General features: G+C 39.7%; 1 protein-coding gene across 2 annotated transcripts in view; it reads left to right on the top strand.

Annotated features, from left to right (window-relative positions):
* The window catches only part of prex2 (phosphatidylinositol-3,4,5-trisphosphate-dependent Rac exchange factor 2), a 101677-nt gene that overhangs the window by 30570 nt on the left and 44607 nt on the right, over nt 1-26500 (top strand). For both annotated transcript variants that reach the window (XM_079259835.1, XM_079259836.1), the window contains exons 8-22: nt 850-953; nt 3249-3398; nt 3794-3935; nt 9668-9768; nt 10765-10868; nt 10970-11019; nt 15476-15551; nt 16319-16391; nt 18907-19049; nt 19395-19487; nt 21249-21397; nt 21493-21578; nt 23566-23702; nt 25059-25176; nt 25667-25851. In XM_079259835.1, coding sequence (XP_079115961.1) covers nt 850-953; nt 3249-3398; nt 3794-3935; nt 9668-9768; nt 10765-10868; nt 10970-11019; nt 15476-15551; nt 16319-16391; nt 18907-19049; nt 19395-19487; nt 21249-21397; nt 21493-21578; nt 23566-23702; nt 25059-25176; nt 25667-25851 — 1711 coding nt within the window. The remainder of the gene's footprint in view (nt 1-849; nt 954-3248; nt 3399-3793; nt 3936-9667; nt 9769-10764; nt 10869-10969; nt 11020-15475; nt 15552-16318; nt 16392-18906; nt 19050-19394; nt 19488-21248; nt 21398-21492; nt 21579-23565; nt 23703-25058; nt 25177-25666; nt 25852-26500) is intronic.

Genomic DNA, 26500 nt, shown 5'->3' with positions numbered 1-26500 from the left:
TTCCTTACATGATACCAGAAGGTAAAAGATAAATTTAGTATCCTATTAGAGTTTTCTAAAAGAAAGAAGGAAAGAAAATTCTAGATGCTAATGTATGATTCCACCCTTTATCAGCAGTCCTGCACATTACAGGCTTCATAATTTATTCAATGCAGCTTTTTTTCTTTAGTTTTTGTAAAGAAAATAGATGGAAATTGTTGCAGGGAGAATTGCTAAAGAAGGAACACAAAGGGAAAAATGGGATTTACAAGGCTTTTTTTCCCCCAGTTTTTCTTTTTCTTTTACCTAGAAATATTTTTTATTTAAGCTAATGAAATTAACCACCTTCCTTAAATATATTTATATACATTTTTATTGCCATCAACTCAAGTTAAAATGAGAAATTTTTGCAGCTGACTGCTGTTTTTTTGCGTTTTATGTAGCAAAATTCATGATGAAGTAGTTTCTGTTTTCATGCTCTCACACTGAACTACTGATACAGCTGTTAACAATCCTGCTACATTTATTCAATGTGTTTTTTTTTGACAGCTTTTGTTTTTCCACCACCGGCGCAGCTGGCACCTGCTTTGATTTGCTTGTATGTGCTGTAAAAACCAGTGTTGTCAGTTTATATACACAAAGCAGATCCATGCAAAGGAAAGAAAAAGGATAATAAAATGTCTTGCCGGGACTTAAAATTGAATAACATTTGATAGGATTAGTGTTTAAGGATTATATCAGATTGTTGTGACTGTTCTCCTAAAAATACCTGAATGTAACAATATTGGGAATACTTACACAGCATACACTGACAATGAAATATTCCCATTTGTTGGTTTATTCATGTGGCTGCTTTTGTCATCTTGAAAGGCGTTTAAAAAACAGCAAAACATCCTCCGAGGGTCCTCGCTACCTGTTCAGAGGAAGAATCAATACTGAGGTGATGGAGGTTGAAAATGTGGATGATGGCACAGGTAAGCCGTCCAGTTAAAAGTTACCATTTGCATGTGAGAGCCTTTCAACATGTGAGGTTGTGCGTCCTTGGAACTGTGCTGCTGTGCCTTGGTGAACTTTTACCCTTGTGTGTCTTGGCTTCTCACAGCCACTGATTATCATTTATATTTGTAGAAACCATCTTTTCCTCCCGGCAGACTCAGCCGGGCAGTAGTATTTGGTGTTTCTGGTGTGACATAGCTTGGCTTAGGTCTGGAGCGAGCAGGAGTTGAAGATAAATATGTGAAGCAGTTGGCAGAGCAGAAGCTCGTGGGTGTTCTGCACCACAGGCAGGAGATCTCAATCTGAAATCCAGGGCGACAGGAGTATTTTAGCTTGGATTCCTATGTAATGAAAGCGCCTCAACTTTTTCCCAGGCACACACTCGCTAACTGCGGTTCAAACATGTCCTTGAGGCATTCCACGGAGAGGACACCAGTCTATATATGCTTTTAGACATGGTTATAATTAATGATAGTAAAGGTTGGCATTTTGTTGCGGCCTCATAGGAAAAAAAAAAAACAAAAAACAAAGACCAACTGGGGAGGCAAGTGAAAAAAAATGGTCTGAATACTGTAAAATTTCAAGCATTCAATCCCATATATTAGAGGTTGTGAACATCCCCCCAAAAAAATCTCAGGTTTTGCTAATGTTTTTTACTATTATGAATAAAAAAAAAGCAGGGTACTTTTCCTTTTTCTCATCTTATGTGTAAAATGCTCTGAGATAGGAAAAACCGTAAAGGCCCAGTGTTCTCTGACTCTGCCAAGAGGCTTCAGTGTGGTGGCCAAACTAGCTGCCCGGCCGCCGTGGTGATGTAGCCGAGTAAGGAAAGAAAAGAGTCATGTGCAACGAGGTGTGTCTAATAGCTCAGGAGCAATGTTTTTTTTTCCAACTTATTTTTTTATTGAATTTTGCAATGCTCAAGAAATACAAATATGCAACCTCCGCATGTCTGCGGTTAAATATTTGCGAAGTAATGCAGACTTGAAAAGAAAAAAACCACAAAACAAATAGTGAAAAAAAAAAAAAATTAATAAAATTAAATAAAAACAAAAAAAAAATATATACACATGACAATGAATAAAATAGTATCAGTAACATGCATATACATACATATACACACACATACACGCACATCTGACTTATTTTTGACACAACAGGGCTGTTGCAGGACCCCACCTTTTAATGAACAACTCCCTTTGTATTCTTAGTGAGAAGGTAATGCCTTCCATCACATATATTTCTCTGACTTTCTCAATCCACATGGAATAAGTGGGTGGCTCCAGTTTCAACCACTTCATGGTTATACATTTGAGTGCAGCAGTCAATAGTATCCTCAACAGGTATTTTTTGTCCCTTCCGTTGAAGCCATCGGGGATTAGGCCCAAGATTGCCAAGCGGAGTTCCTTGTCAAAAGATTGTTTAAAGACCATGTTGATGGCTGTAAAAATATCCTCCCAATACAGCTTGATATTGGGACATGACCAAAATATATGGGTAAGGAGCAATGTTTTTTGAGAAGAAGAATAGAATGGCTTGCTTTGGCGTGTGCATTTATAAAAAACAAACAAACAAAATCATAGTTTGTTCTCCTTAATATTATATAATATATATAAAGAGTGTAGGTGGTGAATTTCAAGTAGTCATCATCTATGAAGGAGTATTCTGAGAATTCGGTAGTTAATAAACCTGATTGATAGTCTTTCTGCTACATGCATGTCCTCTCGTTCATCTCGCTGAAAAGCAAAAGCGATAATCAATGAGTCACTTAGTAAAGGGAGCCATTAGGATGAGAATAGAGTGGAGAATGGTTTGAGGCCAGGATTTTGCACAGAGAAAGAAAGGTACTCTGAGTAGATTTATTATGGATGTTTTCTTTTTAATGTAAACTTCCCCTATGAGTGAGCCTTGACTCATCTGATACGTCTGTTCTTTTCTATTGATTTTTATTTCTATAAGATGTAACTGCTGTCAAAATGTTCACATGCTTTGGTTTTTCTGAAGCAGTTCATGCAATTTTTTGCATTAATGCTGTGTGTTATGTGGTAACTCTTACTTATTGTGCACCTAACCTCCAAAAAACTCTGTTTGCAGTGCAGCCGCAGACTTTCAAACATGGAAAAAGTACTTTGAGCTTGCATGACTTCAGAAAGGGGATTTGTGCTGTTCCACCCTTTGCAAAGAGAGGACTTTATAAAACGTGCAGAGTCAAGATTACGTGTGTGTGTGTGTGTGTGTGTGTGTGTGTGTGTGCCTCCTCCTCTCCCTTACAGCTGACTACCACAGCAGTGGGAACATTGTGAACAACGGCTGGAAGATCCACAACACAGCCAAGAACAAGTGGTTCGTTTGCATGGCCAAGACCCCGGAGGAGAAACAGGAGTGGCTGGAAGCCATCATGAAAGAGAGGGAGCGGAGGAAAAGTAAGAGGCTGCTTTGGTTTATCCACACTGGGGCTGGAGTTGGTTCACTTTTAATTCAGTCGATGAAAGAAGGTTAACTGTATTAAATGACTGAGAATATGCTGTGTGTTGTGTTTGGGGGAAATCAGTCAATAGAAGTACAACTTGAAGGATTAGTAGTGGGCGTTTTACATGTAAGGACACACAGCAAAGTGTGCATATTTTATGTCTGCTTTGTGATTTGTGCAAGACAACCATTTCAGGTCCTAAGACATTAACACTGCCTAAAACCTTTATGCCGGCCACTGCTTTGCTAACAATCCTCCAAAATTAGGAGACACTGACCTTCTCCATAGTGTGATTATTGCATAACCCAGGAGCCTTCTCCTTCCTCCTCCTCTCCTACTCTCTCTCAGATCTGAGGCTTGGCATGGAGCAAGACACGTGGGTGATGGTCTCAGAGAAAGGAGAGAAGCTCTACCACCTTATGACCAAAGGGAACCTGATAAAGGACCGGAAACGCAAGCTTACAACTTTCCCCAAGTGCTTCCTGGGAAGGTAAAGGACCCTGCTGCTGATCTTAAAACTAGTGCTGGAAAACAAATGGGTGTTCAAATCATGCTGTTCCCTCTGTGGTGTATCAGTGACAAAGCAGTGAACGAGTGCCAAACTGGATGACTGTGTGCTGACCTTTATAGAAAGACCAGAATGAATGTCAGCATCTTGCCTGTGTTTGTGTTTATAAAGATTTGTCGCACTTTCTAGTTGTAAAATCTGCAGTGAGGAGCTTTATTTAGTATGATGTTAAGATTTTATTTTAAATTGGCAAAGGTTTCTGAAGACAGCAGCTTTAAAGACTGTGTATATATGCTGCCTCAGTCATGGGAATATCCAATCCAGCCAGGTTTAGCCTATGAATTTTATTTAAGGATTATTGGTGTGGTGTCAGGGGAAGAACCACCTATTGAATGCCAGCCATAAATCAGAGGTAGATAGGCTCAGCTGACGGGCTGCCTTCTCTCTTAAACATGTTGGATTACAATTGGCTCCCTGCTGAGGAATATGTGAGGTAGATGCTGTCAGAGCTAATGGAGGGTCATTTTGTAAGCATGTTGTGCTCATCATTTGTACATTTCTAAATATCCACAAAATAATCTTTTCTCTTTCCACGTTTCTTTTTATGAGTATGCCTGTCCACCCTGCATTTTGGGAAAATTTGCTTAAAATATTTCGTGTTGCTTTATTCAAACTCTTCCTTGGGCTATTTTATGTATGCATGACTCGGCTCCTACATTTCAGTTGCTTTCATCATGCAAGATATAGAAGGCTTGGTGTCAGATTCGTTTCCCAGTTTTTCTTGCAAATACATGAGTAAAAAGTAAAGCTGAAGGTGGTTGAGGTAACACTATTAATATGCAGCCTACTTTAAAATCGGATCATTTTTAGTCAGCTTTTTCTCCGAGTGTCTGCCTCTCACACTGCAGGCCAATGTGAAATAATAAAAAAATAAAAACTGCAGACATCTGGCTGCAGCTTCAGAAAATAAAAATAGCATGTTAAAATAAGATTAAAAAACCTGCTTAAAACCTGGATTTACTGCTGTTTAAATCATATTCCTGTCTTTACCATTGAAATTCTGAACACATTTGCGTTGTAATCCACCAGTTTCCTATTTTTCCCCATTAGTTTGAAGTCTTTAAAGCAATAGTTTGACTTGTAACAGTCACGTTGAAAAATCACCAGTGCTTAAATAATCATGTTAAAATCCCTGTTATTTTTAAAGGGCTGAAGAGAGAGAAAACAACCACCAAAAAGTCTGGTTAGACATAGTTGTGGCCAAGCTACATGGCATGTTGGTTTGGAATGAGGAGTTAGTTTCTCTTTTGGTCCATGCAGACAACACCAGATCCCTTGTGGTCTGGAGAAGGAATGGATCTGTCAGCTGGAATGATTAAAAGGATCAAATGTTCGTCTTATGCGGTCATCTTGTCGAGTCTGAAGTGATCAAGTGGTGAGAAACCGGCTCAAAGAAGTACCCTCTGGTAACTTACCCTTTTAAATACAACACCTGGATGACCACTTTTGGGTAAAAAGACATCTCCAGCCCCGCTGTACTTTACCATCCAGCGATGATTTTGGAGATGATTACATGTAGGCGTAATTTCTGAATGAGAAACGGCATCGTATGTCTCTGATGAAAACCACATTGCCTATGGCTTCATCTGAGCCCACTCCTTCCATTGTGAAATGCTCTGCCTTTATTCTCTTACCACAACTCCTTTTTTTTAACCTTCTTATTTTAAGGCTGAGGGCTATTTCTGGGTCTCCAGCTTCTCCACTTGAAATGGCACAATCTTATTTGTGGTTTTAGTTCTGTAGCAGAGTAATTCATCAAAGAAAATGTGTGTGACAGCCACCTAGCCAAATGTTCCAGCCACACTTTAAACCTAGGATAAGCAGGAAAAACAAGCGTTTTTATTTTATATGTATTATAAACGTTAGTGTAACCCTTCACTCTGTTAGTAAACAACCTGCTGCAATGGTAATTACATCTACATCAGCGTTGTCAGAAGGTCTAGGCACAACAGGAGCCCAGAGGATGAGTAACCGTAATTAAATACATGCAATCTTATAAAACAGTATGTATTAGGAGGTCAGCAGAACAATATTAGAACAAGACCCATATGTACAGTCTTTGAGAAGACAGAAATAAAACTTGTAATTGTAATAAAATTTTTAAATAAAAGCAAACCTGGGTTTTAATAAATGTAGTCTCTGCAATGCAAAAAGAAGATTCACTCTGAGTTAGAGTGATGTTTGGGAAAGTGTCCTCTGTTCTGAGTGTCAGAATGCAGCGCATCCTACTGCACTGCAGATACGTAGAAAAACGGTTCAGTACAGGCAGTGGCTTGACATCCATGACTGGAACGTTATCTAGAAGGTCTCAAAGGGGATCCTGTCTCTCTCTCCAGGTCTCTTGTTCTCAAGCTCTAACCAAAAAAAACCTGATCTATGGATTAGGTCAAAATTAGATTACACTCTGGCTTTGAGTTTACTATAAACATTACTGATAACAAGCACAGATTAAACAGATTGCATTTCGAATTTCTAAATTTGTTAGACAATTTATTACTAAAGCAGAAAAAAATGCTGCTTTCCACATGTGAGCAAAATAAAATCACAAAGTTACACAATTCAGAACAATGTCAAATAAGCAATGTAATTTTACCATGAAAGAGAAACCACACTTGTTCCTACAGCTAGTGGACTTTTCTGCTAAGATATCCACTAACCAGTGCAAAGGAATCAATTGGGCAAAAACTTTCAGTCAATGCTCTACTTTCACACTGAGAGGACAACCGTATGGTCTTTACCCGCACTGTTCTTTTAAAGTTTAGCATAAAACATCCAGTTTACAATATGAACAAAAACAGAATATATGTAACTACACAAATACAGGCTTGTTGTTATGAAATTAACTGCATTTCTCTCTTGTCAGAACGTCGTTGCTACGGTTCATCTAACCTTTACCTTTACCACTGGTTGTGCTTTCGTCACAAAATAAGCAGCTTTTGCACATTTTAAATAATGTTTTGACATTTTAATAACCACACCTAGCTCTAACTTTCACATTAATATTTATGTATTTATTGATTTTACCAGATTAAAGCTGGGGTAGGTAATGTTGGGGAACTAGCAAGATTTGAAAGAGGCACCCTGTCTTGGCTCCTCCCCCTTTGGTGTTGCTTTTTGTGTGATCCAAGACTTTTTTCTTACCTCCCCCAAAGTGGTTATGTTTTTACCGGGCTTTATCTGTTTGTCTGTTTGTGTTCAAGATAACTTAAAAAGTTACAGACGGATTTTAATTATGTTTTCAGAAGTTGGAAATAATTTTGGTGGTGATCCGGATCACTGTTTTGATCCAGGAATTTTTTCCTAAGCTTTGCGCTTTCCGAGTGCTTTTCTAGTTCGCAGCTTTTTCCACCAACGGTTTTATCTTTCTTGGCTGTTAAGCTGGAGGAGGCAAATAAACCGAGCCGGGTCACGGAAATCCTTCCTGCATTTTCTCAGCCATGTTTAAGTTCCGAGTTTCTTCTTCACTGCTCTGTATTTTCATCCTACCCCGCTATTTATATGCGGGTGTGGAATCAGGTATGCGCTGCGGGAGGGGGAGAGCTGGAAGAAGAAGCTTATGAAATATAACAGATGAACAACTTCAATTCAACTTGAATGTTTTGATTGATTGGTCAGAGTTTTTTCAGATTTACAGTAAACTGAGGGAACGAACTATATTTCTTATTGTTCATGATTGCAAAATGTATAGACTACTATCAGGATGAGGAATCACTTTACCCTGAGTAAAAAAATGTCTCTAAGCAAGATTATCTACCCCAGCTTTAAATAATAAACTGTTGATGACTTTCTAATACAGATTTTTTTATTTATATGTTGGTTCAAGAAGCTTTTCTACTGTGACATTAGTGTCAGCTTTTCTTGAATGATCTGGATTAAAATAATTTAAGAGCTCACTGAAAAGAAGATTTTAACACAGCTGTAGCATCTCTGTTAACATTGCACTGATGCAAAATGGTATCAAATTTTAGGATTTTATCAGGTAGTAAGTCAAAGGAAAACCAACTGTTTTGTTGTTTAGGAAATCGTCTCATTTTTCTGGCTATGAGATAGACAGGAAAAGGTACTGTTCTCATATGTTTACTAAAAATTAAGCTAGGCATCAGATGGCTAGTTCAGCATAAATGCTAGTATCAGTGAGTAATTACTCAGCTGTTTGCAGCACCTTGAAGGCTCACTTATCAACTGTCTTGTATCTTCTGTGCAGACAAAACCTTAATGTGAAGAAATTGATTTTACATATCGCTTTAAACTATAACGCTGAATAGTAATCATTAGAAATGTTATATTGCTAATTTGGCTAGCTGTGTCCAGTCTTGAAGTGACATTAACAGTTACTGTTAGTAACTGTTAACAGTGGCCAAGCTGGAGATAGCACTAATCTCAAAGGCTTTTGTAGCCTTCATTGCACAAAAAAGTGAGTCTCAGCAAGCTAGAATAACTGCTAAAAAAAAAAAACCCCAAAAAAACCCAAAAAAAACCCCCCAAAAACAAGTTACTTTTCTTATTGTCCAAACATCTGGAAAAAGTCACAGCCCCATTCACACTGTTTTCTGCCTCGTTATAGTCTGTGTTTGCTTCTCTTCTTCATGTTTTGTTTTTATCTGTGCTTTTCTTTTTTTTTCAAATGTTTAACACTAAAACTTTTTACATAACCCTAACATTTCCTCAAATTAAATATGATTGATAATAAAGTGGTAAGGAAAAACATATTTACCAGAATATTTAGGACAAATAGTAATATGTATGAACTAATTGCAATGACAAAAACTTTGTGAAAGGCTCATGTTTTGCTCCAGTGGTCTGTTGGGTTAAAAAAAAGACATTAAAGATCAAAGATAAAAAAGATTTAAAAAAAGTGTAAGATGGTGGAGAAGGGTAGTTTGCTCTTTGTTTTACCTAAAACCTGTGTTGATGAAACTTGTAAAATTCTCCTTTTGGTTTAACTCTGACACCAGGCTGCCTCCACTGTGGCCTAAAAGATTTCCAGAGAATTCCACTGGTGCTGCTAGCTGTGTTTGTTTGGCTTTTGTGGGGAGACGGGTCATCAGGAAAGAAATCACACAGACTATTTCTACAGTTGCCACTTACCCCTTGTCCTATATCCATCTTTTTTAACTTTGTATTCCAATTCCTGTGAGTCTTCCTTTCGATGAGACATTAAATCAGCAAAAATGATCCCATTTAGCTAATTTAGGCTATCAAAGTATCAGATTTTGTTTGTTGCTTCTGGTGGTTGGTTTATTTCCTCTTTCTTGGGGTTTCCATTAAATAATTTCCAAGATTAAATAAAATAATTTTATTTAATAGTGTTGTACTTGGAGTGTAAAATGAATAAAGTGAAATAAGACTAAACACAAGAGCTGATACATACTGGTTGTTTTAATAAACTTTACACCTATCAGTAAATATTTTCTGCTAGTACAGTGTTGGCTGTCAATTAAAAGTAAATGTTTATAACTTCCAGTTAATAATCCTGTCTCATCTCTAGCGCTATCATTCCCTGCCCAGGTTGCCAAAGATAAATTTAAAGCTTTAGTCACTGATCACACTCTATGTTGGTAATCTCCCATGGGTTCTTCATGTATTTGTGTTGTTCTACGTGTGAGTTGGCAAGTGTGTATCTGCATTAATGTTGTGTTTTTCTTTTCCCTTAGCGAGTTTGTGTCCTGGCTGATGGAAATTGGTGAAACAGACAACCCAGAAGAAGGGGTCCATCTGGGTCAAGCTCTACTGGAGAATGGCATCATCCACCATGGTCGGTTCTTTCATACATTCAGACCTGCTTCATCAACCTTTGCTGTTTCTGGCTTTAAACCAAATATTCTACTAATTTACTTTGTGCCGCAGTGTAGAGCTTGCCAATACTTAACCCAGTGTTTCTCAATTCTGATCCTCAAGACCCCTTGACCTGCATGTTTTAAAGGCAACCTTGCCCTAGCACACCTGAATAAAACAAGGTAACAGGCTGCGAAGAACAAGGGGTCCTGAGGAATGGAATTGAGAAACATTGGCTCAACCTAACACTTCAATATATTTGAAAAGTGCTCTTTGTTTTGCAAACTGTTACGTTTTGCAGCGCTTTCTCTTTGACTGAAGGCTACAATGTCGATGCAGCTGTCTTAATTATGTCTTAGCAGTTGGCAGTTAAGTTAGCTAGTGGTTTGCATTCAGATTAAATGGTGCAAAGTGCTCTGCATGTATTTTTTCCTCAAAAGAGTAGGGCTCTAAGTCGAGTCGTATCTTTAATCACTCAGGGACATTTTATTACTTCCTCACTGAGAAATGAGATTGGGCTTTAGAGCCACCCCTGACAGAGAGGAATAACTCCGAGCCCTTCTGCGCTCTGTCGGTGCAGTCAGAAGTGCCCATGAGAAAAATGATAGAATATCTTTTCATAAGAGCCTTTAATGGAACCTGCATGGCTACAGCCAAGAATATAAAGCCAACTGTTATTACTGCTAAAGGGTCTGTGTAAAAGTGCCCTAAAGCAAGGGAGGCATGGAGTTCTGAGTAGCTGTGTTATCTGTCCTGGCTTTGTCTGAAGTGGGAGTCTTCCTCTTGCTTGCTTCTTTATGCAGCCCTGCTTTGCCTTGAATATGTTCTGAAACCTGTTATACTTTCAAATTTCAAGCCAGACAAAATAATTCACCCTGGAGTTTTGACTTCTGTAAATGTTCCTTCACTGACTCTGGCACATCTCTTTTTTTTTTGAAGCCGCCTCATTTATCGTTCTATTTTTTTTTTAATTTAGTCACAGACAAGCACCAGTTCAAGCCTGAGCCTGTGTTGTACCGCTTTCGCTACGACGATGGCACCTACCATCCCAGAACTGACATGCACGATGTAATATCCAAGGTAAAGGTGCAACAGAAGAGACTATAGTTTAATATAAAAAAAAAATGTTATTTCTACACAAAACCCCTCACACTTTTCTTGCTTTGTCCCCCCCCCCCCAGGGTGTTCGTTTGTTCTGCCGTCTTCACAGCCTTTTCACTCCTGTCATCAGGTACATGTCTACTTAACTCTACACGTCTTTGCAACAAATCTCAGCTAATCAGTTGGGACTCCGGTAGCTGAGCATCTGGTTTATGTGTCTTCAAAAACAGCCCTGCGACAGAGCAGCCAGACTGGAGGAGAGCTGTATCAGTGAACTATGAACTCATTGTTTTCAAAGAGAAACTGACTTATGAGGAGTTTGTACAGATGCTGATAGAGTATGGTATCTCCTGTGCTTGTCAGGCTTCATCTGTTGGTTTCAAAGCACAGATGTGAGGGAGTTTATCAGATGTTGTTTATGTTCATGTACATGGGGTCAGAAAGGGGAAATACTACCAAATGATTTACTGCAGTTCAGGTAAAATTACAGGTGAAAAAAAGTTACTTGAAATATACTTTTTAAGTTGACAATTCTGGGTAGTGACCAGAATAAGACTGCAAATACCAGTGGCTGACATAAGCTTCCTCGGCAGGGCATTAACTAATAACAGGGTGAGGAACTTGTTCATCCACCAGGGACTGAGAGTAGAGTTGTAGCACCAAGCAGCAAAGGAACCTGTTGGGTTGGTTTAGTCATCACGAAGCTCTTTTTAAGGTGTCCAAATGAGAAGAGATTGAACCAGGACTTGGTGTATCTATTGGTTGGTTCGGTATTCCCATCAGAAAAGTTGGAGGAACTGACAAGGAAGATGGGGGTGTGGGGATCTCACACTGCTGCCGTTGTGATTTGGTCCAGGATACATGACTGATATAGATGAGTAGATGGACGGTTGACTGCATACAGTTTTTGTCTGATATTGTTTCCATAGTTTGTGGTAAACTAAGCACATAATGCTAAATGTAGATGTAGCCTCTTAAAGCTGCACTGCTTAACTTTAGTAGGTGGTCACACTGTGGCACTCTTACGAAGACTAGTACGGGATCCACCTTGCATCCTGTCTTTTCTCTAAGCACTCTTTAGCCAGTAAAAGTCAGTCCCAATGTTAATGCTGTGCTGAATCTGCCATGATGCACTTTCACAATGGCAAGTGTGTGGATATCCAGTTGCCATGAAGCAAAAGATGGCTGTCACATGATGCCCTGGGCTGGAGATGCAAAGTTGTGAAATTCAGTTTCTCAGCCTTGGAATGCTGTAAGGAAATTACAGCTCCAGGAATGTGCGTAATAAATGTCAATGTTCCATCAAAATGAGTCAGAAACATAGTTTTAAAGTTGGAAACGTATGTAGCGTTGCTTTAAATGTGGTAAAAAAATCTTTGTGATGTTGAATGTCAGCTGAACACTGTTAAATTCACAAGATCCAGATGGATTTAGGTGTTTATTTTGCCGTGTTGACAGCTGGTAATTTGCATTTTAGTGATTGCTGCTTTGGGGATCATGCCATCGTAAAATCTGTTACATGGATCAAAGTGTGTTGGACACTCATAAAAAGCATGAACAGAAATGCAGTAATGAAGCTCTATGCCTCTGCTTTTGAGAATATGGCGTGCAAAATTCATTCATTCATTCATTCATTCATTTTCCGAACCGCTTATTCCAATTCAGGGTCGCGGGGAAGCTGGAGCCTATCCAGCAGTCTTTGGGCAAAAGGCAGGGTACACCCTGGACAGCTCGCCAGTCCATTGCAGGCGTGCACAATTATTTTGACAATCTTGAAAAAATTGTTAAACAATATTTTATAGTAATAATTGAATTTGCTCAGAATATTTTGTTAAATTTTAGTCATGTTACATCATCTTTATAAGCATAGAAATTCATGGATGATAATCTGCTAAAAAAGGATGATCCCAATCTATGCTCTTTTTTTTTTTAATTTTTTTAATTTTTTTTATTATTATTAATTCCTTTGTCAACAACCTCTTTACTTTTAATTGCTGTCTTGATTGCCAGATCATATATTAAAGTCCACATAGATTTTAGCCTTTGTGTCAGTATGTTACTGGTCATAAGTTTGGGAACACTTCCCCTTTTAATTTAATTGGGAAAGTGTCCCAAAACTCATGACCAGTGGTATAGATGCATCTCCAGATAGACCACTTTAAGTTATGTTTTTGTTTTGTTTTGTTTTTCCTTTTTTGGTGAAGTAATATGAACTGATTTTGTGCATTTCTTTACTTTGGAATTACTGACAGGATTTCTTCATGTTCTGGATCAGTACTAGTTGGGCACATGGCTCAATCTGCTCATCTGAAGTGCAACAATAATAGGTGGTAGGTGTTTAGTAACAAACAAGGGGTTACACCCATTTCAGAAAGTGCAGCTGGGTGTGTATTGATCTTACAGGCCACCAGCACTGATCCTGAGTCTTAAACAAAAAAATGACACTTTTTTTTAAAACTTTCTGTGATTACATTCATAGCACTTCTTAAAGTAGATTATAACTTATGAAAAACATGTAAAAGCAGAAACATTTCCAATTAAATATTCATGTTTCGGGGTGTTTTCCTTTTTTTTTTCTTTAGCATTTATGCTCACATGAGGAAAAGAAAAAAAAAAGTAATTATAACTAATTTGCTATTTTCCTTTTTGGTTTTCTTCCTCTAATTCTATTTGGACTGTGTTTCCAGGCGGCTTACATGTATTGCTGCGTAAACAGTCACATCAAAGCTGACTGTTTATGCAGGATTTCCGAAAAAGCCTGAAGAAAAGCTTTAATTTCACACCTTTAAAACTGCATTATTGTCAGAAGGAACATGCTGATCCTACATTTATTCAAGCTTGAATGAATCTTCCCATATTTCAGTTTGATCCAAATGCTAAAAAGTCTAAATCATGAATCTATGTGTGAATATTTGGGGTCTCAGCCATCAGTCAATCGGTGTTTGTGTGCCAAACGTTTTGACGTAAGAACTGTTTTTTGGTGCGGTGGACTACTGTGTGTTTTTAAGCCAGCTTATCTGCGCATTGTGGTCTCTCTGAAAGCCCAGTACAATGCATCACAGGGCCTGGGAATGCCAGAGTTTAATTGGAGCAACAAGTCCCTGCCTAATTAGGTGGAATTTCCTGGCAGAGCGAGAGGGATGAAGCAAAGGAGGGCAGTATACACCATTCAGCCCCCACACCACTGTGTTGCTTCTGGGGCTCTCCTTCAAGTCCTTGAGAAATCTGTCAAACCATTCATTCCAGGGGATCTCATTGCACTGCTTCAAATGCCCACTGAAGACTTACACAGCAACTCGTTGAAAGATAATGAGAAGATATTTTTAATGTGCAGAGCAGAAGTAGTGATACTACACAGCACAGAGAAGGTCACTTCTGAATTATCTTCATACAGAATGGGAGGGAAAAAAAAAACTACATTTCAGTTCAGTTTTCTTCAATATGTTGAGGAATTCTCCAGAAACAGTTTTTATGTATGAAAATACCAAAATCACAAAGAGAAAAAAAAGACAAGGTACCTTGTGTTTCTGTAATTTATCAGGGCTGAACACTTGATTAAAGCTTGAACCTCTCGTTTCCTCTGTTTAATTAATTCCAAAGTTAGCTTTGAAAATACAATTGGCCGTAACCCCTCCTTCAAAATGTCAAAGAAAACTTTCCTCTTCAGACAGCAAGTTAAAAACTACCTCTCTGACCTTTCCCTCTCTTACTCCTCGCACTGCTGTTTTTTCATCCCCCGACATATGGCTGCCCACTGGGCTGCTATTTATCCCCCATTTTTCACTTTGACAGGCTCACTTTGCACCAGCCGCCGAAGCCTCAGTCTCTCTGGTTTTGGTATCCCATTCAAGAGAAATGCAGGGGGCCTCCTGCTTCTACTGGTAAAAGTGGTTTCAGCGTGTCCTAACAGGGCGTCGAGCCTCATCAACAAGTACCGTCCTCATCAGACACAAACACAGGCTGTCGGATGCGCTTACATAACAGAGGGTTTCCTTGTGGAGGAAACAGGGCAACATTCGCCCCTTTCACGCTTTACAATCTAAAGAGCACCATACAGCTGAGATTGGACTTCAACTTGGCCCAGAAGCCTTGTTTAACTTGTCTGGATCGTGTGTAAGGGAAAGTGTTGTGTGTGTGTGTGTGTGTGTGTGTGTCTGGGTGAGTGTTTGCGGTCGAATGGTGTAAGTCACGGTGGTTCAGGACTTTCCCGGCCAAGCAGCTCAGCCCTTATGTGTCCCCAGGGGGGCCCTTGCATTCATGGGAAAGTCACGGCTCCATTTCAAACAGCATTTTCGGGGTCTGGCAAAGTGCGGCTGTATGGGCAACACGGAGAAGAGCAACACCATACCAGCCCTGCTCTGAGGAATGCTGGTTTGCTGTCACAAAAACTTCAGGAACTCCCTTAGATATACGACTATACTGCCAGTGCTTATAATGTAGCAATGCCTTGCTAACAGAGGGAATTATTGAGCCGCCTTTAGACATTTGTGCTTAAATTCCCTGTCTTAGTTCATTACAGTGAAAGCAAACTGTTTTTATAATCCTTCAACAAAACCTGTTATTTTTTTCTTTTTGTTTCCATCTAGGGATAAGGACTATCATTTGCGAACCTACAAATCCGTGGTCATGGCTAACAAGCTGATAGACTGGCTTATAGCACAGGTAAGCATGAAACTACCTCATTCATTGCCCTTTCACATGACTTTTTGCTGGATGTCTCCGATATAAGCAATAAAACATGTTAGATTCTGCTAAACTGTCACAACGTTATGTTAGAAATCATCTCAACTGGTTCGTAATCAGATGGGAAACATGTTTGCAGAGAGAATGATGGAAGCAGCTGTTGTCATAACAGGTCAGTCACGTCACATGTGCAGTGGAGAAGGAAGCCATCATACCCGAGGCTCGCAGTGAAGCAGGGAGGAAATGAAGCAATATAAGCAGAATTGATTATACCGCCAAGCTTTATTGACTGACAAGAAGCTTTAAGGGTGACAGATTGATATTTCTGTACAGCATGTCAAAAAAACCCAAAAAAACTGAAGCATGCAAGGCAACCACCACAGAACGAAAAGCAAGCAGCACATGGTTGTGTCTGCCTCTAATTCCATATAAATGTGATCGACCTAGGCCACTCTTTTCAGCAGGACTAGTGGAGCTAGTTGATACTGTTCAGTGTAGACATGATTTTGGCCGTGTTTAAGGGAGACCATTGAGTGTCCTCAGGGCATGTGGATGCAGGAACAAAGGAATGGTTCAAGTGTGTCAAAGCTGCTCTTTGAAAAGCAAACAACTAGCTTTGTTCTGTCTGTCTCATTTATGTTTTTGTTTACTGTTTTGCTTTTTATCTCGTCTCAGTTACTCTGGTCTTTCTCGATGCTGTCTCATTTCACTCGTGTGTAAACGTTTTCTCTCGTCTTCTGGTTTAGGGGGACTGCAGAACGAGGGAGGAAGCATTAATCTTGGGGGTGGAACTGTGTGACAATGGCTTCATGCATCACGGTACGGCTTTTCAGAGAAAAAGTTCTGATCAAAGACCAAATAAAAGTTGAACACTTTGGAGAAACTGCATATAGGGCGCCTGGCGTTCAGCATCCTGCTTCAGAACACAACTCTTGTTCTTTTTCTATTTATACTTTTAAAAATACTTTTCATTATTATTATTATTTCCAATGCAGGAAATAAATTATTTCATGTATTGGTCCATTCATGCAAACAGTCATCGACTCCATCTGTACTTTAATGCATGCATATTTCCTTAGCTCGGTCTGCTTTAGCTTTGAGTACTTGGCAAATGACACACGAATGTTTTTCCGTTTTTAATCCGAAATGGACTGTAGCCATGGTTACAGTTTGTCTGCAAGAGTCAATTGGTTTTTTAACTCCACGCTTCCATCGTGCCAAACTCCACATCATACTGACTATAGTATGAGTCACAGCCTGTATCCTTGTGCCGTCATGATGTAACTGCTCCTAACTGCCCACAGTTCAAGCGCACACTACAAATTACCAGCACATCAATAGAACATAACCTCAGACATCAAATTCCCTTCCACTTCCCCAGCCTGCAGGGTAATTTTACCATTCGTGCCTGTAAGTTATTTGGCTTCATGATGTAGCTGTTAAAACTACTGGCACTATATCTGATCTTGAGGGAAATGAAGTGGGGTAATGTTTGAAGAAAACTGTTGTTTTTCCCTGAAGGGGTCTTTTTTTTATGTGAAAAGTGTGTTATGCTGGTGCAGATAATGGGTTTGTTCAAATGTGACATTTGACCATGTAAGGATTTTTTTTTTTTTTCTCAAAGTGCTTTTACATAATAAAAATGGCGTGTGATGTGGATGTTGGACGTCGGACACTGTTAAGGGTTTGGACTTGTTCATTTAGTGCAGAATGATTTATAGCTCAAAGTTTTGCCCTTCATCGAAGCTTCAAGTCTTTGCACTGTAACTGTAAAAGTCATAATAAAATCGATGGGTATACTCCCAAGAAGTGATGAGTAGGTTCAACAGGTCACTGCAACAGTCCCAATTGCTACGTTTACATGGGGGTTTTAATTCTTTAATTCCGTATAAAAGTTAATTCCGCTTTAAACTGATAAAAAATGAACATATAAACACTTAATTCCTATATAAGTGGCTGGTTTATTCACATTTTAATTCCGAACTATTTAGTTCCTATGTCATGTAAACCTGGATTCCGCTATAAGTTAATTCCGGTCGTTCTGCACATGCTCGTTACCTTGTCATGTCCCGATGACGCGCGTTGTTTTGTCTCCCGTGTTCGGTGGTCTATATTTTTCCTCCTTCTCATTTGCTGCAAAAAGTGAAGTAGTATGCTCGTGTTGAGCTGGCACTTCAAAATTATAATAAAAATAGTGGCGAAATTGGTACTTATTATGTAGTTTTTACAAGTTTCGACTGAAAAGACGAGAAACAGGGAACATTTTATAAAATGCCCAGTCTACAAAGATTTTTTTATTTTGTCATTTATTGTGAATTAGTGTTATTGCATTATGATCGGTATTTTTTAGTAGTTCATTCCTGTGTTTTTTCCACTTCAACTGATCCATATGAACATTATGCTTGTTCAGTCTGATTTAGAAGGCTACAGATAGCTAGCCTTGCAAGCCAGACTCTTGCTGTACCAGCGTAAAGTCAGGGGACTCACTCGCATCAATGGATTTCTAGGATGGGACAAACAAGTGTGGAGTAAACCAGTCAGAAAAATGGCAAATGTGACGTCGGTAAAGTGGCAGCCTATAATGACTGGGAGTGTTCAGTAGAGCGAACACACCAGAAGAAAATAAACATGGCGTGGAGTACAGAAGACATCAATGACCTGTGTCATTTTTGCTGTAAAAACCTGAGGCTACATGGTGTTATTGGTAACTCAGTGTTGCTTCTTGAACCTAATAGTAGAAATTGTAGAAGAAATGAACTCCCGAACGCAAGTCAAGAGGCAAGAGTCTCCTCAGATCAACGAATCAGAGTGGCTGATTTGGTAAAGACCAATGGGGAATCTCGGTGAAGGGTAGGGTTTCCAAGTGCAAGTCTGGCGTGCCAGGCTAACAGATAGCAGACCTTTTGTTACATAAATGATCTTTACGAATATCAATCATGAGATTCTCCTAATCATGCTAATTTGCATAAATTGCAAATGCACACATCAAATAGAAATGATTGCCCACTATACATAATCTCATATGCAATAAAATGCAGATAAAACTGTAACACAGGCATAAAACTACAAAATATAGATAGATCCTGATATATGCTGATAAATATTACCCAAATGTTGCACACAGGTAAAATATTAGCTATTTGGATGTTACATTGTTTGTTCAGGGTTTTGGCCATGGCATTTGAGTGCCATAGCTCCATGGTAAAAGGTGTTCTGTGGTCTGAATTTAAGAGGGCAGACATAATATAAAATATACAATTTCAGTTTATACTATTTGACTCCTTCTGTACCTGTTTACATGCTGATGTTTTGACGGCTTTGTTGCTCTTTCCAGTGCTGGAGAAGAGTGAATTCAAGGATGAGCCCTTACTGTTCCGTTTCTTTGCTGATGAGGAGATGGAGGGATCCAACACCAAACACAAACCTATGAAGCATGACCTGAAAATAGTTGAAAATGTCATTGCTAAGTCTCTCCTGGTGAGTTCTCCCTAACGTATTCCTTCCCACTCTGTCTGATGTGCCAAAATTTTCCATAATTTGCCTACAACTGGAAGCAAACTGAAAGCACAGTAAATCATTATGGAGAACACAGCTGCGAAAAGGGAAAACGCTGCAAAAGTCCATGTTTTTACCTCACTAAGCAAAAAAAAAAAAAAAAAAAAACTAAACTAAACAAAAGATTGAATTCAGGGGAGCGAGCGAAATGCTGCAATGCTTGCTATTTGTCTGGACCAGCATCTTCATCTGGTGTGTGTGTTTTGTGAAAGTGTCTCTGCCTGCCTTCATGGGACTTTGCTGATGCAAAACATATTATTTTCCCAGATAAGGCCAAGTGATGGAGGCTACGGCTTTACCCTGGAGGAGAGAAACAGAGTCCCCATCATCAAATCTGTGGAGAAGGGCTCCCAAGCGGAGGTGAGATGTCTGCACAGCAGGGAGCATTTAAAAACGGTCAGGCACACATGCCGTCATGTTCAGGTAGCACATACTGTACAATCCAAGCAGCAACCTCCGAAGGTAAAAAGTTACGCCTATGCGGAAGTGCATAAAACAGCAGTTCTCCCCCTCATCCACTAAGGACTCCAAAACAAAGCAAATCCCCATCGACTCCTATGTTAAAAAGGCCAACTTCACTGCAGAAATAAACATGTTTACAGCTTGGTACAAAAATCCATTTTAGGTTTAATAGGTCAGGTTTACCTCCATGACAGCTGTAGGGGGAGTGAATTTTTTTCTAACCCCACCCCCATTTAAAAGTAAGTAAAGTAACATGTCTTTTGGATTGACAGGTACCCACTTTCCGCTTGAAGTATGAATAACGTAGAACAATCGCAGTTTTTAGCTGGTTAACAACATGACTTAGCTTTAGCCCGCTTACCTTTGTTAGCTGGTTAGCTCCTGCTATCTCTGGATTAGCTCGGTTAGCTCTTAGCTACAGGCAGCTTGGAGTTCGCTCAAAGTCAATCATCCACCATGACACTCACAGCCCCCCTCTCAGCTCTACCTCTTTGCCCATATTTATATTTTTCGGGTGAGACGACACACATGTCCCTGCCAAGATGGCGATGGTTGGAACCACCCACCAAGCTTCAATTCAGCTCTTCAGAAACCTATGAGTGACATCATGGAGGCTCCATCTTTTTTACATGCAGTCTATGGTATAATTTAAGGGTTTTATGAGGAACAGGGATGTTGACTAGCTGGAAAAGCCCATCCAGGGACATTGCCTGTAGTCATGGTAGTGGAGGTCAAAATATTAGCTGAAATTATAAATGGACAGAGAAAGTTGAAACCACTTGGTGTCTGATCTATGGCTTTAATCACTGCTATGCAAAAAAAAATACTTTGTCGATGATGAGGAAAACCTTTAACCAAATTACTTGTTTTATTGGTATTTTTCAGTATCATTGACTATTAAGCTTCAGTTGTTGCATCTGGTGGTTCTATGACTTTTACATCCTCTAAATAAACAGGTTTTATAAACCGTCAAATAGAAATCCCTGTTTAACCTTGGTTTAAACAACTTTTTATGCAAAAACAACTTTAAACTTCATGATAAATGGTGGAAACTTCGTCTTCACTGTTTGTGTCTTCTCATGTAACAGATCTAGAACATAAAGTGTTAACGTGCCAGCCTTGTCAGGCTTACTTGGCAAAGCTCTGATGCTGATCGGCAGAACTCTTTTGTTTCCAAAATGGGACTTAAAACATCAGACAATTTGCTTCAAAGCTAAACCTGTTTTAGTTCATTTTCAAGTAGAAATGAACTGAGATGATGTGCACCATATTTCTGAGGTTTGCCACATTTTGCATTTGGTTGAAGGAAATGGGACAGAGAGTTTTTGGGGCAAATATGATCTGTTTGAGCACATGACCCATAATACCCTCCAGTCACAAAGAAGCACTGAATGATCCTTAAAGGTCTGGCTTGAATAGAGACTGTCATGTGTGTACATTTTTAAATATTCAATCCTGGAGGATAAGAAACCACAACAGGATCCAGCTGCATACTGACTAAGTTATCCCACATTGTGTTCGATTAGTGGGAATGTGTGCGGTCTTCTTGGTTATAATGGCAATCCTGATTCCAAAAACGTTAAGACATATATTTTATTGTGATATTAAGTGGCTTTTACACATGTTCCCTTTTCTATCCACTCTTCTTTCTCTTATAAGATGGCTGGTCTGGAAATGGGAAAGAAGCTGTTCGCCATTAATGGAGACCTGGTGTTCCTCAGGCCTTTCTCTGAAGTAGAGGTTCTGCTCAAACAATGTTTTAACAGCAGAGGACCACTTAGGGTGCTGGTCAGCACCAAGCCAAGAGAGTAAGGGAAATCTGTGTGAGCTCAGGCACTGTCCAAGTCGTGTAGTTGTTTGCATAGATGACTACATTTCCTCCTCCTTGTCTTTCTCTGTCTAGGACTGTAAAGATCCCAGACTCGGCTGACGGGCTGGGTTTCCAGATCCGTGGATTTGGCCCATCTGTGGTTCATGCTGTTGGAAGAGGTAAGAGATAGCTGTCTGGCTTCATCAGCAAAAATCTTCCCATCAGCTCTGTGTTTTTTGTGGCACAGCTGGCAAGCAGCTGCTACACCAATCTTTGGGGATGTGCGTGACTTGGCCGTGGCATAATGTGATCACAATGATTTCCATGCACCTATTTTTGAGTGGGTTCACTTCCTAAAAAGTCTAAAAAGCCTTCTGGATCTTTGAAATGCATTTATTAGAGTCCCTCTCTCTACTTACCTAACACTACATGTTGTTGTTACTGCGACCAGGGCTGCCGCAAGATTGGGTCCAATCAAAAACCAATCCACAGCCTTGTCCAGTTGCTCTCAGGGGAATTGAATCTTTGAAAGTTTTTTTTTTTTTTGTTATTGTTTCTTTGGTTGGTTTTCTTTTAGCAATCTGTGAGGAACAGAAGGATGAAAAGGGGGTCGGTACGTGCATGCATGTGTTTTGCTCATGTGTTGCGTTTAGGATGTTGCCTGGAAACCCGCTGTGTGTTTAAGCAGATGCACTGATCCTTAGAGACAAAGCCCATATTGTAGGAAAGGTCTTATCTCTTGGATTGTCACAACAGCCACTGTCCCCTGGTGTCCGATGTCACCAGGAGCAGGAAATGCCAATTATAGACCAAAAATTGATTGACAGGAGGAACTTAGAGATGGACAAAAGATAGCTTTATTATATCTGTGCAGATTTGCCTAGTTTTATTCCAGTAAAATTTATAAATTATGTAAGACAGCACGTTTTCAATTTTAGTTGCAGCTTTGTTTGTTTTTGTTGGAGTTACTGCTTCTCGCCATAATTTCCTTGATTTAGTACTAATCCTTTCATATCCATCCAAATTTCTACAAATTACTTTCATGACATTTCAAACCACATTATTGTGTTAAACCAATATAGGCAGTATATAGTAATTGTGATAATATCATTATGAACTTTTTTTTTTGCCTGCAATCTCAGTATATTGAAAATCAAATGTCATAACAACCCAAATTCAATATGATCTTTTGGAAGTACATAGATTACAAACCATTGTGAAAGCTAAAGAGCTTCGTGCAAAGATCAGTTTCTGAGAGCCAGTAGACACAGTTCAAAGCATAAACCAGAACAGCGAGGAGTTCTGCTATCTGAAAAATCTTAAAGGGTACGAACTGAAGCTGAAAGGAAGCCTGTTCAACATAAGCCTATGAATGAACATAATGGTATGCCGATGTTAAAATGTTGCCTTTGGTAAGTGCCTTCAGACTCAGTCATATGTCTGTAAAGCAAAAGTAAGATAGTTACTGATGCTTTAACTTTCATTTTGTGAATTTACCACAAGATTTTTTTAATTAAAGAAGAAACCGTCCTGAAGATGGTGTATGTTTTTAGACAGACATGGGTAAACTGGAGTTTCTCATATCTGTGATAAGCTGAGAAGCCTCTGCAAGGAAGCTGGAATATCAGCAGTAACATCCAAATGTTACATATACTTTTACAGTGTAATTACAGTGTAATTACAGTTACAGTGTAATCTCATTGAGTTTTTTGTATTGGTCTGATGACCATTTGCTTTATTAAGAGCCACATTGGCCTATTGCATTGCAGACATTTAAATTTAGTTTTAAAAAAAAAAGTGCAGCTGAATGGTTGAAGCCTGGAAATATTTGGTGTTCGAGGATTTCAGATCCTTTACAATACAATGTAAGATGTGCATGGTGAGCTCTTATGGCGTTATGTAAACAAATGTGAGGAATATATGGTTGTCTGCCCTGCCCTTCTCTCTCATATCTGTAAGGCTTGAAGCGCAGTCTGAATCATGTCCTTCTGAGATGTCTCTCGTCAACACACCGCTGCCCTTCTCTGCACACCTGAGCGATGAAAAACAAGATTGTTAATATGTGTGTGTGTGATTTTGTTTTATCCTGTTGGAGTTTGTTCCTGCAGTGTAATGCATGCTAACTTTTACCCTTGATGCTCCCCCTTTCTCTTTGTCTCACAACAGGGACCGTGGCAGCTACCGCCGGCCTCCACCCAGGCCAGTGCATCATCAAGGTGAATGGTATCAATGTGAGTAAGGAGAGCCACGCCAGTGTCATCGCTCATGTCACTGCCTGCAGGAAATACCGGAGACCGACACAGGTGAGGCAGGCAAAGACATGAAAGGCAAAAAGATTTAAGATTTCCCAATGTTTTTTTAAAAAAAAATAATTTTATTCTGTGGCAAGTAAAACTAAAAAAGAAACAAAATAAGCATGGCGATGAAATCAGAAATGCAGAGTGTAGTTACAGTTTTATGTCCTTGAATTGTATTGGAACTGTATACTGTCTGTTTGGTGTAGAACTGAAAGGGACAGAAATATGAGAACCTGCAGAGGTGAAAAAGAGCAGAAAAGAATGGAAACAATGGTGTGTTATAAACACACTAGCTCCCGTTTACCATCACATCTCTTTCTAACTCCATCTTTCCTTCTCTTGGGTCATTACTCAGAAATAATAGTAGTTTTGGCTCCTACAGCGCTGACCCCTGGCTCACAGTGGTGGGCTTGTTGTGGGAGACTGGTAGACTGCAGAGCGGGGTTGGAAAGGATCTGGAGGTGGATAGGAGAAACAGAGGGGGTTGGTGGGCCAGACAGCTTTCTTTAGTCTGGATAAGAGGTTGACAGCAGACGAGTGTAGGAGGAGAGGGCATGCTCAGGCCACCCGTTAAAGGTGGGAAAGAGTGAAAAATAGCAACCCCAGGGTTTGTGCATGAGGTGAGTTAGTGTAGTATGTCGATATAATTGAGCTCCGCTGGTTCTTCGAATTTAATGATGCGCAACAGTATACCAGGACTACCGGAGCTCTGGTTTGTATCATGAGCAGACTCGGAGGAACCGCCCTCTCTTTCTCGTTCTCGGCATGTTTATGTATATTTGTGTGGAGTTGTACATGGGAAGACCACAGACCAGTAAGCAAGCACAGCATGTAGCCTTGGCAGACAACCCTGTGTGGGTTTGGGTGTGGAGAACCAACACAGACACATACGCATGCAGACACACATGCTTGTGAGGCACGCTAGAATGGCTTGATGAGATTGGCATGGGTTTGCGTTTGCGGTCTCACCAAGCACTATGTTTCCATATGTTTGTGAAGGCTTTTCGCTGTTTGCTTTGCCAACCCAACTGTGACACTGAACACCATCTCTGGGCTGAACTGACTGACCATGCTGTAACACCCTCAGCTTAGAGTTCAGTGATTATTTTATTTAAAGATTTAGTGGTAGAAGTGCAGAAAATAAGAACGCAGAAACAATAAGAGTGCTGTAACTGATGCATGTGTGACTGTTAACGGCTCCCATCACTTTAATTTTAAATGACGTGTGTGTGTGACGGCTTAAAAAAAAAGTTCAAAACATGAATATCAATCTCTCCTTTTCAAATGTTTTGTAATTCCTGAAATGCAAAACCATCTTCATTATAATTCTAAAGGAAATCTTTTCTTGGATTATTTATGCAGCAAGACACCATTAACTGGGTCTACAACAACAGCGAGAGCGCCCAGGAGGACAACCAGAAAACGAACCAGAAACCCAGTCCTGAGGAGAACGGAGACGGCTTCAAATGCAAAGTAGAAGGTGACCACACACAAACGCACAAGAGCTACGTTGGGATTACTCTATGCAGCTCAGAGCACGCTCATCTGGAACGTGTTAGTCTGGGAACAGCCGCCTTCTCTGGCTCATCAAGCGTTAATTTCCCCCAACCAATTTATGGATCCCAATGAGAAAGTAAAACAGGAAAACTATTCCCCTCACAGCAAACGGCTCCAGAGCACAATTTATTGCCATATTAAGTCATTGCGTTAGAGTATGGTTAACTCTGTGCTGTTGGAATTGCTCATCGTCTTCAGCTGAGGGAGATGGATGTAAGCCATGAGTGGAGGGTCTTTCTCTGAAATTCTGCACAGTTGCGGTGGTCTGAGACCTCCTTGTTTGCTGACTGTGATGAGGAAAACTCTTGCAACATTGCAACTCTACATCCCAGAATTCCAGCCTGTGTGCTGCCATGTTTGTGTCCAAAATATGTAGCATCTCTGTTTTATTTGGTATATTTTTCCTTCCTCAGAGGCAATGGACAAGTTCAACACCATTGCCATCATAGATGGGAAGAAAGACCATGTAAGTCTGACAGTAGACAATGTCCACCTGGAGTATGGAGTGGTGTATGAGTATGACAGCACAGCAGGCATCAAGTGTCACGTGCTGGAGAAGATGGTGGAACCGAAGGGATTCTTCAGCCTCACTGCTAAGGTATCCTGTCCACTCAGTTTTGCAGCTTTTGCTTTGAAAGGAAAGAAATTCCTGTCGATAAAAACAATGCATTTTCCATGTTTTGTATTTTTTTTCTGACCAAACTGACTGGTTCAAAATTGGGTTACTTGCTGGTTTATTCACACTTCTGTTTGCAAAAATGTGCAAAAAGAAAAAAAGGTGGCATTGGTTACAAACGACCAAATATCCTTTGTCAGATTCAAACCCAACAACTCAACTTTCATTCAACCTGTTCTTTTGGCATCTCTAAGCATTTGAGAAACTCAAAATTAGAGATTGGGATATCATTTAGTTGTAGCAGCTGTCACATAATGCTTCGGTCTGGACAGAAAAAGTTCTTAAAGTACAGTTTCTCACCCCTGAGATGCAGCAGGTCAACCATAGCTGCTGGAATGTAGCCTACATAATGAACGTTGTCGTCAACACAAGTCAGAGTACAGAGCTTAAAATAAGAAACTTATGGAGTCTTGCTTTAATAGTGCATTGGAACTAAGTTGAGAACTAGTTGGATCTAAAGAAGTTCTGTTGACGTTCAGTTGAACATTTTAGGATTTTGTAGGACTTTCAACAGAAATGATGTCAGGTCCAGGGAAAATAATTTATTTTAGGTTGTAATTGCAGCACTTTT

The sequence above is a fragment of the Telmatherina bonti genome (assembly GCF_933228915.1).
Source record: "Telmatherina bonti genome assembly, chromosome: 20".
Taxonomy (NCBI): Eukaryota; Metazoa; Chordata; class Actinopteri; order Atheriniformes; family Telmatherinidae; genus Telmatherina; species Telmatherina bonti.
Note: the sequence above shows the minus strand (reverse complement) of the source record. Positions and strands in the feature narration are given on the sequence as shown.